General features: G+C 43.9%; 1 protein-coding gene across 7 annotated transcripts in view; it reads left to right on the top strand.

Moving 5' to 3' along the window:
- Nucleotides 1–13,688, top strand: part of CRAMP1 (cramped chromatin regulator homolog 1) — a 48,937-nt gene extending 35,249 nt beyond the window's left edge. For 5 of the 7 annotated variants that reach the window (XM_027693706.1, XM_027693708.1, XM_027693707.1 and 2 more), the window contains exons 12-21: nucleotides 1,457–1,638; nucleotides 2,222–2,296; nucleotides 3,515–3,596; nucleotides 4,293–4,397; nucleotides 5,053–5,231; nucleotides 5,778–5,858; nucleotides 7,181–7,415; nucleotides 7,713–7,877; nucleotides 8,541–8,686; nucleotides 10,950–13,688. In XM_027693706.1, coding sequence (XP_027549507.1) covers nucleotides 1,457–1,638; nucleotides 2,222–2,296; nucleotides 3,515–3,596; nucleotides 4,293–4,397; nucleotides 5,053–5,231; nucleotides 5,778–5,858; nucleotides 7,181–7,415; nucleotides 7,713–7,877; nucleotides 8,541–8,686; nucleotides 10,950–11,114 — 1,415 coding nt within the window. In that variant the 3' untranslated portion in view covers nucleotides 11,115–13,688. The remainder of the gene's footprint in view (nucleotides 1–1,456; nucleotides 1,639–2,221; nucleotides 2,297–3,514; nucleotides 3,597–4,292; nucleotides 4,398–5,052; nucleotides 5,232–5,777; nucleotides 5,859–7,180; nucleotides 7,416–7,712; nucleotides 7,878–8,540; nucleotides 8,687–10,949) is intronic. The other 2 variants (XR_003535933.1, XM_027693709.1) reach the window with 2 other exon arrangements.
- Nucleotides 13,689–17,528: the final 3,840 nt, after the last annotated feature.

The following is a 17,528-nucleotide window of genomic DNA, read 5'->3' on the forward strand; positions in this document are numbered from 1 at the left end:
AAGTAGCTCTGTGCTTGAAAGTATTATTAGGAAGCAGGTTGCCTTTGGTGCAAAGTGGAAAACACAGACTATGTATTCCTGCTTTTGTATGTATCAAAGATGCCACATTGGCTTCAGCTGAGTGCTTTGGGAACAGAGGAGCAGTACAAATGTGTTCAGTACAACTGTTATACCCAGTTAACTAGTTCAGCCCCTCAGCAACTCTACCTGGGCCTTGGGGATGCATTCCAGGGTGTCAAAAGGGTACCTGAGTCTGAGATCCCCACCCTAAGTTGGGTTGTTTGGTAGACAAACTGAATCCCTTTTATGAGCCCTGATAAGGGTGTTCTGAATGTAAAATAGGATTCTTTGTGGTCTGAATTGCAACCTGTAGTATACAGTAATTACTGAGCTCCTTTGTATCCTCACACGGTGCTAGTAAATGCCTGCAGTAATTTGGTCAGGCAGGAGGTACAAATTTATGTGTTTCTCTGCATTTAGTTGATTTTTAGGTACATTAGCACACTGAAATTTTAAGTAACCTTTGAAAAAAGAATTTAGAGCAGCAGGGTGGAGGTGGCCGTTTCATCTTTTAAACGGGAGGATAATTAAAACCTGCAGGTTTATTGGTTCAGTAAATAAAGTTTGGTGTTCTTCAGAACACTTCTGAACACTGATGCATATCTCTGCTATAGTGAGTAAGGAAACCCAGTGTTATGTGTGGACAGAGGCAGGTCCATGTCTTGGGTACCTCAGAATAACAGACTAACAGTGCTGGCTTTCACCTGAGCTGGCTGCCTGCGGGGTGGGCACAGCACAGGGAAATCCTACTATTTTAAACTTAAATGTAAACAGAAAAGTTTTACTCAGACCAGCTGCCATTATTTCATTGTGCCAAATGTATTTTGAAGACAGTCCTTCTTTTGGAAGGTATTTTGGTAAAACGATCTCTGCTCTGCCATCAGAATCATTTTATTGGGGTTGCACTTTGAATTACTATGGGAAAAGGGGGGTGGGGAATGTAAATAAATCATTAATGCTGTGTTTGTAATGGATCTGTGTTTGTATTATCTTCCCCTACGTAAGGAGTGGGGGATATATAGTTTGTTTACTGGGATAGGCCCTCAAGTATTCCTACAAATTGAACAGATAACAGATAAACTGGTTATCAGAGTCTGTATGGGGCTGAAAACTGAGGGCTTCGATTCTAGTTACTTTAGCAGTGTAAAATGGCATTTAACCTCCTACTTCCAAGGATTTCAAAGCAAGTGAATGTTAGTGGTATCCCTGTGAAGCAGGTAAATACTGTCGGTTTGCAGGTGGGAAAACTGAAGTATGGAGAGATTCCTGACTTGGGATCACACACAGCTGGTGGCAGAGCCAGAATCCCTAAGTCCCAGCTCTCCCTATGATCCTTCAGTTACTAAAAGTTACTTCCTTTTTTGTTTTCACTTCATCTCATTTGAATTGCTGTTAGGTTTGAGAAGCCTCCCTAGACCTCTCTTGGTGGCTGGTCCTTCAAGTTCTGGGAGCACTGAGGCCGACAGTGGGCTCTTTGCAGTCCCTACAACCCTGCCCCCCAACAGCCGCCATGGGAAGCTGTTCCTGCCCAGCAAGGAAGCAGAGCTGACCTTCCGGCAGCACCTGGACACCATCAGTGTAAGTGAGGTGACTGAGTGGAAAATGCAGCCTGAGCCAGCTTCCAGGAGGTATCGCAGGGATTTTGGGATTTTGGTGCTTCTCATGATGCTCAAGTCTAACGTTGTATTAGCTGAGATGAGTCAGATTTGGACTATATAACTGTGCTTTGAAGTGACATTACCTGTTCAGACCCGAGTCTCAATGCCATCACACAGCCCAATGAAACTGGTTCACTCTCTAATTAAGTTGCTCCAGCAAATATATTTGCCAGGTTTAGCAAAAACTGATCCCCTTCTGATGTGCAGCTAATTTTAACACGTATTTAAGTCAAATACAATCTCAGTAAGAACTTCATAGGAAGCTGCAGTAGTTAAGTAGTGAAGTGCCTTTTTTTGGGAGAAAGCTTTATCTCCATAAAGAAAAAATATGTTCTTGGTGGAAAATCTTCTGACTGTTACAGAAAGGATATTGTGCTGTCTGAAACAAACTACAGTATCTTAATTACAGTCAACTTTACTGACAAACAGAGTCTGGGGGGTATAATTTATTCTGTGTCTGGATGTTTAAAATACTTTGTAATGCATTTCCTGTTCTTGTCCAGATGCAGTCGGACTTCTTCCTGCCAAAGCCCAGGAAGTTACGGAACAGGCACTTGCGGAAGCCGTTGGTAGTACAGGTCAGAGCAAAGTGTGAATGCCTGTTTTGCTCCCTGAGTAGGTATCAGTAAGGCTACAGTGATTTGAACCTAACGAAAAATTGAATTTCCCTCATACATCCACTGGAAAAGTGAAGCTGAACATAGGAAGGAACAGACATTTCGGTCTCTGGTGTAACCAGCCATGTTACATTCGCTGAATGAGGAATATCAATAGCAGCAGAAGTCCAGTGCCTGAGGTGGTTTGGCAGAATAAAAAACCCTCTGTCTGGAAGCAGGTTCTGCTGCCTGGGCCTCCTGGTACTGAGGCAGAGGCAGTGTGTCCCTGTGCTATCCTGCGCTGGCAGTGTTGGAGCTGGCAGCCCTACTACAGCAAGATCTCCCTTTAGATACTTTTCCTGCTTCTTGCTCACTAGCGGCTGTTAAACTATGGTGGGTATAAACCTCTGTAGTGAAATAAACCATAATACACTTTGAAAGAACAATGATTGCAGGGGAAAAAATGGCGTTTGCAAAGAGATGTATGGAAAAGGTGGCCTGTTGTCGTGGTGCTTTGGCAGCAGACAGGCACTGCCCTCCTTCAGACTTCTGCGATAACCCAGGGAAAAGGCATGTGCCACTGGGACACCATGGACAGGCAAGGAGCAAACAAGAAATCTGAAACCCAAATAATGGAAACTTAGTGGAGAAAGCAAAGTTCCCAAGTGCCAATATACCATTTTGTCTCCTCTGCTCTGTATAAGAGTAGGAGACTCAGAAATTACCCCTGGACTAATTTTTTTTTATCCTGGGATCTTCAGATCTGTGCAATTCCCTGTTTTTTAAGAGCTCCGAAGTACATACAGGTGTCTCATAAATTCACACTTGTTCAATTTTAAGGGAAGATCAGTTTGCACAGAGACTAAGTCCTGTCCTTAAGACCACTGCTGTAATTCTGTGAGAGATTTGAAAAATACTGCAAGTGTAATCAGAGAGGAATATAGTTCTAATCAGCATTTCTCTGAGAATTTTTCATGTGGAAATTTTCTCTTGTAGTAGTTTACAGAGAAAATACATTATTCCTATCTGTAACTTCTTTATCAAGAGTACACAGACCTTATTGCTGTGTCTGCTGCATGGTAGCGATGCTGTGGAAATACTCTGCTTATTCTGGATGGTCTCGTGAACTTCTGTGCTTTGAAAGATGAGCATCACCCTCTGTGTTTAAATCTGTTCTGGTTTATTGTTTCTCTCACATAGAGAACACTGCTCCCCAGGCCGTCTGGAAATCCGTCCCAGCATGTCTGTTCCTTTTCTATCTTATCCAACTCATCCATTACAGGTGAGTCTGTGTCTCTTTTAGCACTTCTGTGGTCTGAAAAGTGACCCTTAAAACTGCATAAAGGAGTAAGCTCTAAAAAGAGGAAAATGCCCTGTCAAAACAACAGTATCACCAGCCCACAGGATGATGGGATTGTTCTCCTGGATCATTGTTAAGCAAATCAGGCTTGTGATAGAATTTTTTTCTTCCATTTCCCAATACTGAAAGTAGGGAAGAGCAAGGAGTTCTCGACTAGGAGACAAAATTTGGAACAAATTACTTAGAAATTTTTGTTCTGAAGTGTGTAATCATTTTTCTAGATTTTATATTGGAGTTTCTCTAGTACCTGGCATACTATCTAAATTTCATACAGTATAATCAATCCACTGCCCATGTGTCCTTTTCTGCTGGTACACTCTTGAGTACAGGTGTGGTAGTACAGGTGATCCCCCATCAAAGCCAGCATGAGATTAAGGGTTGTCTTCACTGACAGTATGAGAGCAACCCCAGTAGCACAGCAGCACTTGCTGTTTCCTGTCTGTGGCAAGGCACTGGTTAGTTCACATCATATTTCAGCTCTCTTCCATCATCTCCTTCACTTGCATTCCTGGGGCTTGCTGCTGCTTGGAATTTATTTATTTCCACTGAATTGTGTTGTGCTCTGCTTTAAAGGTGTTAGATTTCTTTTGCCTGAGAGGTATTAATCCTTCCCCCTAGGAAGAGGTTCATTTCGGCCAATCCAGTCCTCACTGACTAAAGCTGCTGTTTCTCGTCCAATTGTGCCCAAAGTTCTTCCAACACAGGCCACCAACCATCTGTCTAGTAAGTCATTCCAAATTCTGCAATAAAAGCCATGCTGGTGCCCCCCAGGCAGATACTGTCTTGCAACAGAGAGTGGGTGCCGTCATTAGAATGATTAGTGAGGTGAAAACAGTGACTGCCTCTAGGTTTTACCTAGAGGATTATTTGGGATGGAAAGACATTCAGATGTTTGAAGTGGATTTTAAAAGGTCCAGATGAGGTTGACCCTTGCAACAACTTAAGTGTTTTAAATTGAGTCTGTCTGGCTGCTAGAGGCAAGGTAATGAAATAAGGCTCTATTGTTTCTAGAGCCCCTCTAGTAACCCCCAGGAATCTTCTAGAAATTGCCTAACAAAATACTTACCAATTTACAGGACAAAAAAGCAAAAATATAGGAGGAAAGGGTGGGGGGAGAACTGGGATGTTTCTCATCTATTTTGATATACCTGGTAACAGGTTGGAACAGGGCAGAAAAGTTAAACCTTTTAGCTAAAAGCAGTGCTACCCTTGGTGCAGAGGAGATGCTGACCCAGCTGATCAGGTGTTCCCATTGCCACTTTTTATGTGGGTTAAGTTTTGACTCTGGGTCATTTTAAAAAATCATCTTTTAGAGAATCACAGCAAAGTGAAGAAAAGGCTTGTAATGTGGTTTTTGGTTTTTTTTGTTTCACACAAGGTGCTATTGACTTGGCAGCTAAAAGTGCTGGCATTATCCCTGGCAGCCCCATGCCTGTCCTGGATGCAGACGGTTTGCCAGGCGTGTCTCCATTGTCACCAGACACGGTGCCCACGGTGGTGACAGGGCAGGAGCCACCAGCAGCACATCACAACGGAAGCTCCATCACCACTGTGGAGGTCAGAGGCTCTTAAATGAGCTTTTTTCAAGTACTTAAGTGTCTTCCTCTTTCATTGTGTCAAAAAGCTGTATTATTATGACTCCTCTGTGACCTTTCTCCTGGGGCTTGGTGATAGACACTGCTGTCATGGCAAAGCACTCTGTGTTGTGTAGTGTGTATTTGGGGTTGAGGGATCAAACCATCATCTCATTGAGCAGATTTCCATCCTGTAAAGTGGCTTGCAGTTGTGAGTGTTGAACTTGGCCATCCAGAAATCTGGCTTAAAAAAAAAATTGGTGGCATTTCAATAGACTAATTCAGGAGGAAATCTGGTGCAAAACATGGACTTTTAGAGATGTATTTGGAATGGGAACTCTGATTTCTCCTTGCTGTTTCTTTCGTTGCGACCAAGATACACCTTAGTCCGTGTCAGTCCTCGTCGCTTTCCCAGGGAGTTGATGGACAGTTTTAAAAGACATGAGATATAAAAAGAGGATAAACCGTGATAGGCCCTTGTCCCTTCCCTCCCCAGCTGGTCACTCACGTGGTTTCTGTTGTGTTCCAGGGCCCAGGCCCTGGGTGCCGGGTACCGTTCATCAACCTGCCGACACGGCCTGAGCAGGAGGCAGTTCCTGATGGCTTCCAGGTACAGTGTGTGCTGAGAGAACAGTGCTGTGGAGTGGGGAATGTTCTGTGAGAACACCACTGGTATTGCTGGTTTAAACCCCACATCCCCAGGTAATCGTGCGCCACTGGTGCTGTCTGGTGGTAATGAAATCCCTGGCATCTGAAGAAATTTAAAGAAATTCAGTAAAGCTGAATAAATATGTGTGGGTGCTGTTCCCTAAAACCACAGTGAGGCTGACAATGCCTGTCCTGTGAAGGACAAACAGGCTTTACATATCTCTTGGTGGAGCAGAGGAGTTTATGATTGCTGTGCTCTGTCTATGAGTGTATTTTAGACATCACAAGGAGAAGTTTCAGCAGTTGGCAGTCCTGCTGCCTGGATGTTGCTGAAGGAGGAATATTAAGACTAAAAGCCTGATTGCAATGCCAGAATCCTGTCCAGAGGATCTCTGTTCTTTGTGCTGGATCCAGTAAGACATAGACAGATACCTAAAGAGTAACTGTGGCAGCATATAAGTTGTGGGAGTGTTGTCATCCTGTCCCCAACCTCTCTCTCCAGTGGGATCCAGGACCTGGTGTTGGATACTTAAGCCTCAGAATACAGGCTGTTCTGTTTTCAGTGGAAGCTTTTACCACCCTTCCTGTGACACCTGCATGTGAAAAAGATCAGATTAGTTTGATTGGAGAGCATAAAGGAGAAGAAAAATTTTTATAGCACAGAAGTTAGGAAGTGAACCTGTGAGACATTTATTGTGGTAATGGGGCCTTGGGTTCTGGTTCTTGCTCTCAGGACAGCTGTGTACACTACATCAGAAAAACAAAATTACAGTTCTAAGATGAGGTAATGAGACTCCTTAAAGATGAGTTGAGTTTTGGGAAGTCTGGCTGTAAAGTGTGAGTAAAAAGTGAGTTACCAGTCTAAAATACCTATATACTCTTCAAGCAGATATAGGTTTTTTGCCTATACAAATACAAATTAATATGTGTTTCTTAGGAACTCTCTTGTAGATTCATCAAAATTATGTTAATTTCATGACTATACAGAGATGCTTGTTTCTGTTGTGTAGGTGCTTTAAATATTCTTTGGAATGTTTTTTCAGATGATTTGGCAGGATATGGGCTGAAGCATATTTGTTCTTACTTACAGATATTTTTCATGAAAATAATACAAATTTATTATATAAATAATATATTCCTCTAAATTTAGGAATATTATCTACTTGATTTTTTTTTCCTCTTAAAGTCTGGTTTTAATCTGATACTCAGGAGCTAAGCTGTGCTTTTTAGATTTCCAAGTTCTTCATAAATTTATGAACTATTAACTCTGTTTCTTGTTAACAGGGCACATCAGTCCTTTCTCTGCCAGAACTGGCCAAGACTCCTCTCCAAAATGGTCTGTCCACCCCTCCACTTCCCTCATCAGAAGCTTCCAGTACCCGGCTCTCTCCTCCCAATGTTTCTGCTCTCTTGGATATTTCCCTGCCCGGACCACCTGAAGATGTGCTTTCCCAAGGGGAACCTGCCACTCAGATCAGTGATTCCATCATTGAAATAGCCATCAGCTCTGGCCAATACAGTAAGTCTGAGCTTAACTAAAGTCTGCCTGTCAAGTTAAAAGAAAATCCCAAATCACTGGCATCTTACATGTAAGCAGAAACTTTTCCAGGAAGCAGTTCTTGGGTTGTGTTTTTTTTGTGGGATCTTTTTTTTTTAATATCTGTTTTGCAAATAAAATTCTGTTCTTGGCCTTTATTTTCTAGCATATATGGGTGAGGGGCTTGTTGTTTTGCATTTTTTTCCTTTCCAAACAAAAGTTGGTGCAGTGTCCTGTAACCGCATTGACTGAATCAGTGCTCCCTGACATTTGTTACAGGTGAAGGTGTTTCTCTCTCTCCTGCAAAGCTGAATGGCAGTGACAGTTCCAAAAGTCTTCCGTCCCCATCCAGTAGTCCTCAGCAGAACTGGATTGCATCTCCCAGCCACGATCCCCAGTGGTACCCCAATGACTCCACAGACTCCTCCCTCAGCAGCTTGTTCTGTAAGTGTCCAGATGCAGAGAAGTGCCCAAAAAGTGCTTTCCTGTAAAAAAAAAAAAAAAAAAAAAGGGCACTTTTTATCAGAAAGTGAATCCTTTGGAAAATTGTAAACCCAGTAGGATGTTTGTAGAATTATTCCATTATATCTTACTTTCATTACTTCTTGCTTTCATTTCCACAGTGTTGCCCTGAATACATTTTCTTTCTCTTTGCAAGTCTGTTCCTGAAAAGATCCCGTTGCTAGATTATGGCCCATACCTTGGGACAAGTTCTTTGTAGTCTGTTTGGAGCCTGACTCATCAGTTAGGGTGAGGTATTTGGGCTATTGTGCCAAAACAAAAAGATGTCCTTGGCTTTGCTGCTGGAAAAATAAACCTTGTTGTGTGCTTGGCAAGCACTGTCTCAAAGACATGAGGTCACTGGGGTCTGGTTGTGGTTTGGTTGTTGGTTTGGGGTTTTTTTCATTAAAATTTCATGGCGCCAGTGTAATGAGTGTCCCCACTCTTAGCAGTGTGCTGATGGTGTCCATGCTGGTAACACATCATTTTTAAGTGACAGAAGAAATGGATATCTGTCCTCCATGTCCTACTTCCTCGTCCTTCTCTTTATCCTCCCAATTGCAAACACTCGGTGCAGTGACTTACTGATGTGCCTGTTCTTTGTAGCGAGTTTCATCTCCCCGGAGAAGGGACGAAAAATGTTGCCAACTCCTGTTGGGAACACCAGTGGCACCTCCTTGCTGGGACCCAGCCTGCTGGATGGGAACTCACGGGACTCCTTTGTGTCGCGGTCTCTGGCAGACGTGGCAGAGGTATGTCAGCAGACTACACTCAGAGCCTGCTTCCTCCTGCAGGGCAGTTACTGGGTACTGTCCGTCAGACCCTCCTGAGATACTTCTGAGGCAAAGGTGCTTTGACACCTGTGCTCCAGCTCAGTTAAAGAGCACTAGAGTCGTAACAAAGAGATGTAAAATGACCTGAGGGCACTCGGCATCAGAGCTGGTGTGAGAAGCTCTTGTGAGCAGGTTCCTTTTGGTGGGGGAGGTCGTGTTCACCTGTTGGACATATTTTTTGTTTTGACAGAGAGAGATTTGGTCCTGTTCTGTGTGTAGAACTGTGTGTAGAGCAGGAACTGAAAGTACTAAAGATGAAAGAAAGGTTAACAGTGATGCAGCTACAGTACAGTTGGAGGGCTGGTAGGAAAAAATAAATAAGTCCAGAAGGAAGAAACAGGAAATGGCTAATACAAAGTTACCTGAGAGAATGGCAGGAGGTCCTGTGCTGCCGAGTTATTGTCTCTGTTGGCAGAGCTGTCCCTTTGTGTTGAACTCTTTTTAAGGCTTAGAATGAAGCCCAGCAGTTATTAAGGCTGTGACATGCTTCAGGACAGAGCTCCCTTTCAGAGGGACAGACAGGACGAATGAGCTGCAAGGAACATTATGGAACTCAGCAAGGAAAATGCAAAGTCCTGCCCTGGGAAGGAATAATCCCACAGCAATATGGGCTGGGGACTGGCTGTTTGAGAAGCAGCTCTGCTGCCCCTGGGGATGCTGATAGACACCAGCTGAGTGTGAGCCGGGGCATCTGTGGCACCTGGGGTGATCAACAGTGTCAGGAGCTGTTTTAACAGGAGCATGGCCAGGATACTGAACAAAATGATGATTAACCCGCTCTACTCTGTAGAGTAGTAGAGTCTAATCTACCTGCTGTGAGACCATGTCTGGAATATTGTGACCAGTTTAGAGCACCCAATATAGGAGAGAGAGAGAGAGAGAGAGAGAGAGAGATAAACTGGACCAAGTTCATCAGAGGGTCACTAGCGTGATCAGGGGTCAAAGCACCAGTGATGTCTAAAGGCTTCAGGGTGGGAGTGACCCTACTACCTGCCAGTACCTGCAATAAGGTCATCAAGGAGATGTAGCCAGGCCCTTCACAGAATGGTGGTGGGAGGAATAAGCAAAAGCTGAATTGAACAAGGTTCAGACTACATCTAAAGAAAAGGTTTTTCACCCTGAGGATAGGCAGGCGGGAAAACGTGTTGCCCAGAGATGTGCAGTGTCTGTCTACAGAGCTTTCTAGGACTCACATCGATAAAGCCCCAAGTAAACTGGTCTCTCCTCATAGATGACCCTGCTTTGAGCAGGAGGTTGGACTAGAGACCTCTTCAAGTCCCTTCCAGTCTCAAATATTCTACTATTTACAGTCATCACCTCAGTGCAACATCACATACCTTGTAACTTCTTAGGGACTTGCCCTTGTGGAAGGAACATGTAATTCCTCTATTGCCCTTTGGATTTGGAAAAGGGGGTTCTGCACAGACCTTTTAACCGGGAGCTGCAGTGAACTCATGCTGATTTAGTGTGTCCTTGGCTGTTTCAGACTCTGATATTGCAGACCTTGATATTACCAGCTGCCTTTAGAAGAAAATGGGGTTAGCCTCTGTGTTAGGCACACCAGAGCAGTTGTGAGAGAGGTGGGCTTGTGTGGGTCTTCAGAGAAAGCAGGTATTTAAAATGGCTTTAGTGATGGCAGAATTTTGAATGACTTTTTATTAAATGTCCTGCAGAGTCAAGTTTTATTTACAAACACAGTTTGTAAATAAAAGAGGTAATGTCTTTAGAGCACCTTAATGCTGAGGTAAGGTCCACCGAGACTATGGGTGGTTGGGTTTTTAAGAAGCTTCCATTTAGCTGTGGATAAGAGCTTTTCTCTAACTCAGCTCAGGTGAGATGAAGTGTATCTTTTATATGAGGTGAGGCTGGGAAGGAAGCTGAGGGAACCAGACTCTTCTCAGGACAAGAGGCAGCAGACAAAATTTGAAACATGAAATTCTACCTGAACACAAGAAAACTATTGTGAGGTGGTCAAACACAGAAACAGAGTATCTAGAGAGTTGTGGCATCTTCATTCATGGGGGTACTTGGCACCTGCCCAACTACGTGCAGGGCAGCCTGTTCTTGAGTGAGATGGTTGGATAAAATGCTCTCAAGATGTCCTTTCCAACCTCAACAGTTCTGTGACTCTGCGAAATTTCCACTGACATGTAAGTCATCTCTTCTCTCCTATCTCTTCTAGGTGGTGGATTCCCAGCTGGCCTGCATGATGAATGAGAACAGCATAGATTACATATCCCGGTTTAATGACCTTGCCCAGGAACTGTCGATACCTGAGCCAACTCGCAGGGAGATCCTGTTTGATGGAGGAGGTGGTGGTCCCCCAGTTGGGGACCTCTCTCAGTGAGGGTGTGACCAGCAGGCTGGTGCAGACTGTTCGGCTGAGCTGGAGCTTGCATCGCTGGATCTTGATGAGGTCGGCTTGGAGAGCAGCAGCTGAGGCCCAGTTGTCCCTGTCCTGTGTGCTTCTTTCTAACAGAGAAGCATTGGCTTCAAAGGTCTGAAGAAGTACTTCCAAGTCCTGGAATGTGCAATATACGGGGAACAACAAAACATGGAATAACATTACAGGAAATGATGTGTCCCTGCATCGGTGATGTAAGATGGCAGGTTTGTGAGACAGTCCTGGACTTGTACTTTGGAATGGCCTAAGCAAGCGGCTCAAGAAGGGAAGGGATTGCCACAGGCTCCCCTACATGAATTATTGTTTGAGTAGTGATCAAAATGCCGTACTTTCGGATCTGCGTGGAAGTTGTGGAGGATGAAGTGTAGGGGTGGGTAGGGGAACCATTGTGCATCTTGAGATGTCCTAGTTGGCACTCTTCTTATCAGTCAGTCAAACTGAAGTTCTTGCACTCTGCCCAGGGCACTGCCACTCCTCGATGCTGTTCCTACAGACCGTTCTGTTCGTTTGGCTGTTTGACCGTTCCAGCGGGGCTCACTCCTGCTTGCCTGTTTGGTAGGGGAGCTCTGGTCCACCCTCCTCCCACACTGCATGGATCCTCTAGCTTTTAAACCCCATCACGTCACAACCATCATCACCCTGACTACACTCACATTCTTCACCTTTGAGACTCTTCAGCACATTGCACAGTTCACCCTGTGAGTGGGGAGAGTGCTTTCCTGCTTTCCCCGAAGAACGGTTGCTTTTTAAGTCGGGAAACACTGCAAAAGGGCTTACACTAGGAAAGCTGTGTCATAATTACTCTTGGCTTTGCTGGAAACCTGTAAATATTGCCATCTTTCTTCACAAAAACTGAGGATTTATCTGGGAGAGAAAATAGGAAAGAATATTGTAATGTGTAGGAACAAATACTAGGTTTTAACGCTAAAGTGGTTAAGATCAGTTTTGTGTCATGAAGAGGAGAGGTGTCAAGTCCTAGCTTAATCCCTTAGTCCTTCCTTATTTCCTCCTTCCTCTGTGAATTCCAGGTGCTCTGTAGTACCTCAGGGCATCATTCTTCATTACAGTCACTCCCAGGCATGAGTGGGTCTGGCACTCCCTCTCTGAAATCCCTATGCATTTAATGTTGTGTTTTACTGTAGGAAAGACCCAGATCCTGATTGCAGTGGGTTCAACAGGATATCAAGTTACTTTCTGGAGAGCTGGTTGTCCGTCAGTTCTAGCTTTATAACTCAGGAGACTTTTCCTATTTCCTTTCCTGCCAGTCTTGAGCCCCTTTTTTTAAGCACTTGTCTGCTTCTCCAGTTAGAGAATGTCCCTTGGCTGGTTTGAGTAGCTCTGAATTTATCCAAGGGGCTGCTCCTATATAAACCTCAACTTTGTATTATTAATAAATAAACAAACCTTCTCCATCCCTTAGGCTGTTATCAGGGGTTCATTTCCCAACTTGCACTATGCTTGGTGGATGTAGTTCTGCCTGCCTTTAGCTACTTGTACAAGGCATTTCTTTGACTGGGAGTCTCTTGTAACTTTGCTCATGATGCACTGACTGTGTTTGTTTTTTGCCAAGTCCCTTCACCCTGCTTTAGGCAGATGATTTTTAGCTGCTCTGGAGTTGGCCTTTATGTTTTCTGTCTTTAGGAGAAAATGGAACGAGTTTTCTGATGCACTTTTTGTGTGGCCCAGAGCAACCTTCCTGTTTCACTCAGAAAGGGGTGAGATTTGGATGACATTCCAAGAGCCCACGTACCAGGTTGCTGCATTCTGCTCTGTGACACAGGAGCCACCCAGCATGAGTACAGTTGGATGTTCCCAGCAAGAGGACACACCTCTATCACTAGCAAGGGGGAAGGTCATGACTAGAAGAAAGGAGAAGGTTCATAGCTGTGGGCTGACTTCCCACCCTGACTGTAGGTCCTGGGAGACATTGAGTCCTTCTGTCATTATTTCTCCTTCATTATTCTTACAGACCCTTGTTTGATGCAATTATCAGGAAATCACATGAACCTGGAATAGGAAAAGTTGAAGGCTGTCACAAAAATGAATGCTGGGGCCTGTTTTGTTCTGAGCATTCCCCCTTGGTATGGAGAGGACACCACCTTAATATCAAGAGTCATTCTTACTAAAAGTTCTCAGTTTTCCTTGGAGTTGATCTGTATTTTGGTCCAGGCTTTCCCAGGTTGTTTCCTCTTGGCTTTGGGTCTTTACATTACTCATGCTGATTTTCCTGTATGCTATGTCTCAAAAAATCCTTCAGATTTGCAGGACAAAAGTAGAGGGCACCTTCTGTGGCTGTGGATTACAGAATATGCTGGAGGAAATGTGATGTGTTCTAATCAAGTACTGTATAAAAAGAAATATGAACTCTCATTCTTAAACTTCTAAATACCACAAGACCAGCATGAGGGTCTCCAGTGTATTTGTAGCTTGACAAACTTTTTATCTTCCCTACTGATGCTGGCAGTGCGGCGGCTGTGACAGTGGGTTTGGCTCTGCTGCACCTGCAGCCGAAATGGGAGGGCTTTTTTCTGTACCACAGGAAACTGTCAGCTCCTGCTCAGCCCACTCAGTTCCCAGGGGGGAAGGACACAATTGCAGAATGAAGGCAGCAGGAGTGGCTATTTTTGATGATGCCAGGAAACTTTAATACCTTGAACCTTTGCAAGTGGGCATGGACCAGCCAGTAGTACCAGAGTGGATCGGTTCTGCACTCAGAGCGTTGGGGCTAGAAATGTGTTTGGCATCAGCCCCTTAAAAGTTGGCATTATGAAGTTCAGAAATTGAGTTCAGAAATGAAATGCTTTGCAAACTTCAGTTTAAGAATGAAGCCCTTTCAGGACAAGTCTTACCAGGGAAAAAATTAACAATAATTGAGATCATTGTGGCAATTCTGAATTGATGCAGAATTTGTTACCCTTACTATGTGAAAGGCCACTTAAACACATCTGTGATCTGACCAGCTCTAGATTTTAGGTGGCTGTGCTTTACAATAGTAGTCATCATCAGTTTATGCCTGAGACAAAGCGAAAAACTGGGGGGTGTATCCACACACACACATAAGTATGTGCGTGTGGGAGGGGTGTTTTTTTGTAAAACTGAAAACTTTTTCAATTCTAATTATTTCAGCTTCTCCACCAGCAGTAAGAAAATCTGTGTGTGGGACAATGTCAGCCTAAGCAAAATCCAAGCAAGTGACAGTGAAATGGCCATGGGATTGTTTCTGAAGTACTGCGAGGTGGTGGAGAGTATTGTTTCCAGGGCACTGTGAGGTGGATGTTGGAGAGGACAAATGGACACTAACAGCCTCCAGGTCTAGGCTTTCCCCTCTCAGTGATTATCATCAGGCAGTTCTGAGGAGCTGATGAGGTGAATGGCAGAAGCGTCAGTGTCTGTTGTCACAGACAGGGGTTGGGTCCACCCAGGTCGTGCACACACTGACGGAGGTTCTGCTGGGTGTTGCATCCTGATCACCTACACAATCCATTTTATCCCATATCACTAAATCTACTAAGCATAGGAATACTAATTGTTTTTCATATGGCATTGTTCAGCCTTTTTCTGACACCCCTCTATATTTCTAAATTGAATTACGTGGCTTGAATCAAATCTAACCTACAAAGACATCTCATTTACCGACTGCAGATCCCAGAGTGGAAATTCAGTTGCATTTTGTTTTCTACACTCAGACTTCGGATGCATTTATAAGGAAAGTACTGCACTTTTTTTTAACCTTTTCAAACCTTTGAATCTGTTAATTTCACAGCAATTTGTAAATGTTAACTAAGTGAAACCTTGGCAAGCACTACGGCAATAAGTTATCATTAATTATTGAAACATGATAACTGCTTTAGAGCTTATGGTTCTGGCAGCAAAATTTAATGCTGTTTCTTTTAATAATAGTTAAGCCATATCATCTAAGGTTTCTGGCTTGTTTGAGATGTGAATTTGTTTTATAGATTATAAATATACCTATATAGTGTATGTATAAAGCAGAATGCCTGTCCTTACTGATTATTTTTTGTACCATATTGTAAATTATATTATTTATTCTTTACCAATTTTGGAAAAAGGTGTTTTGGTTATTTAATATAATATACAAAAGCTGTTAAACTTCCTCTGTTTAAATTTCCAATTCAACTTGTAAAGCTGTTTTTATTCTTGTGCATAAATACATACTAATACTTGGTCTAATTTACGTCCAGTGTGTTCCTTGCTGTTCATGCCCTCTTAGATTTTTCCATTTAACCTTTATTTACTTCATAATGGGGGGTGGGGGCTCAAATTTGTCTATAAGGCCAAGCCTTCAAATGTGAAATTCTAGTTACAGTGAAATCAGTGGCATAACTCCCATTGGCATCTCCCATCCCAGAATTTTAATGCTTCTTACTATGGGCAGAGAAGGTTTTGGTTGTTTGGGGTTTTTTGTTCGATAGCTTCCATTCTCAGTAGCTTCTGCTCATGGTGAGTGTTAGAAAGGTGGCAAAGAGGACTGGCTGTCCTGAATGGCCTGTCTTGGGCTATGGGCACCAGTAACAAGGAGGAGAAAGAGAGAAAAACAAACAAACCACACCAGAAAAATCCCAACAACCACCATGAAAAAGTACAATAAAAGGGTAGTGTATATCTTGGGGTTTGGTTTGGGGTTTTTTTCCACTGACAGCTTCAGATAAGCAGGAACTCGGCTGTGGAAGTTGGTTTTAGGCCATCATGTTTTATAAAACCACTACCAGAAACACCTTTTTACCCCAGGACACTCAGGAACAGGAAGCCCAAAGAGGATTGTACACCTTTAGCATTTTAGTCTCTGTAACATACAAAGGCAGCTTTAACATTGTATTGAGAAACTGCAAGTGTGTTCTTGATAAGAAATGTTCTGAAAAGCTCAACAAAAGCCTTATCAGTAATATTTTGAGGCTTCCTTCCCATCCAAAGAGTGAGGACTTGTCTCTCCCATCTGTTCACTGAGAAAATTGGGCTATGACCAGGTTTGAGCTCTTTCTGTGCAGCTTCTCCCCTCCCCTGGCTGTGAGCCTTTGGCAGGATAAGAGACCTTTAAATCTTTTCCACCTTATGTCAAGGCTGGTACTGAATCTTTTCTCACAAATTAGCTAATTTTGCCCTTAATGACTAAAACTGAAGACTAAAAAAATAATGAGTCAGAAGAGTGATTGGCAAAGCAAGAAATGAAACAAAGTGAGACATGGCAGTGAGAGTACATATTTTGGTGGGGTTTTGTTGGTTTTGTTTGGTTGGGTTTTTTTAATCCTTCAAGACAAAAGTATGCTGCTAAATTTATGCCTCTAAATTTACTTGGCATATGTACGGAAAGCTGTGGAGCCATGAAATGAAACCTTCAGCTGAAAGTGTTGGCCTTTTTGGCCCCCGGGGCACTGTGCTGGTCAGGGACAGGTAGTTGTCCACCAGGACCCCCAGGTCTTTCTGTGCAGAGCTGCTCTCCAGCAGATCCCCCCCAGCCTGTACTGGTGCCTGGGGTTGTTTCTCCCCAGGTGCAGAACCTGCATTTGCCCTTGTGGAATTTCAGACGGTTCCTCTCTGCCCCTCTCTCCAGCCTGTCAAGGTCCCTCTGAAGGGCAGCACAGCCCTCTGAGGTATCAGCCACTGCTCCCAGCTTTGTGTCATCAGCAAACTTGCTGCCCCTTCATCCAACCATTGATGAACAAGTTAAACAACACTGGGCCCTACATAGACCCCTGGGGGACACCACTAGTGACAGGCTCCAACCTGACTCTGTACCAGTGATCATGTCCCTCTGGGATCTGCCACTCAGCCAGTTCTCAATCCAGCCCACTGTCCACTCAACCAACTCACACTTCTTGCCTATGAGGATATCGCGAGGCGAAAGTGAGGTGGGTGAAAAAGGATTTTGCTTTCTTCTTCAAGTATGGACTACCATCCATTCCGCTTTCCCTTCGCAGCTGGTATCTGCTCCTTGCTGGGGGATGGACAGAGGATCCCCTTGATCTGAAGTTGTTCCTGGTGGCTGCTCCTGTCTTAGGGAGGCCAGAGGAGAGTCTGTCTCCCTCTTTGATTCTCTAATACTTCTCAGCCTTTCTGCTTTGTCTCATAACTCTGCTTCCAGGCTGAGCAGTTCATCCGCCTGCTCACATCTGCTGCCATCTCTGTACAATGCACTGAGAGGCTCAGGCACTCCCTACGGCCTGAAGCCCGGGCGGCTACATGGCTTTTGGCATGTTTTGCATGTCTTTTTGGGAGCTCTGCCTGGGTCGCTGCATCTTTTTTGGTGAGTTTAGAGGACTTGGTTCCCTGCCGAGAGGGGAAATATATTTGAGCTCCCTCAGTAAGTGTAATGACCAGCAACTGAGTAAACTGCCTGTT

Source organism: Neopelma chrysocephalum, unplaced genomic scaffold (genome assembly GCF_003984885.1).
Source record: "Neopelma chrysocephalum unplaced genomic scaffold, ASM398488v2 Primary Assembly neopelma1_93, whole genome shotgun sequence".
NCBI classification, from domain to species: domain Eukaryota; kingdom Metazoa; phylum Chordata; class Aves; order Passeriformes; family Pipridae; genus Neopelma; species Neopelma chrysocephalum.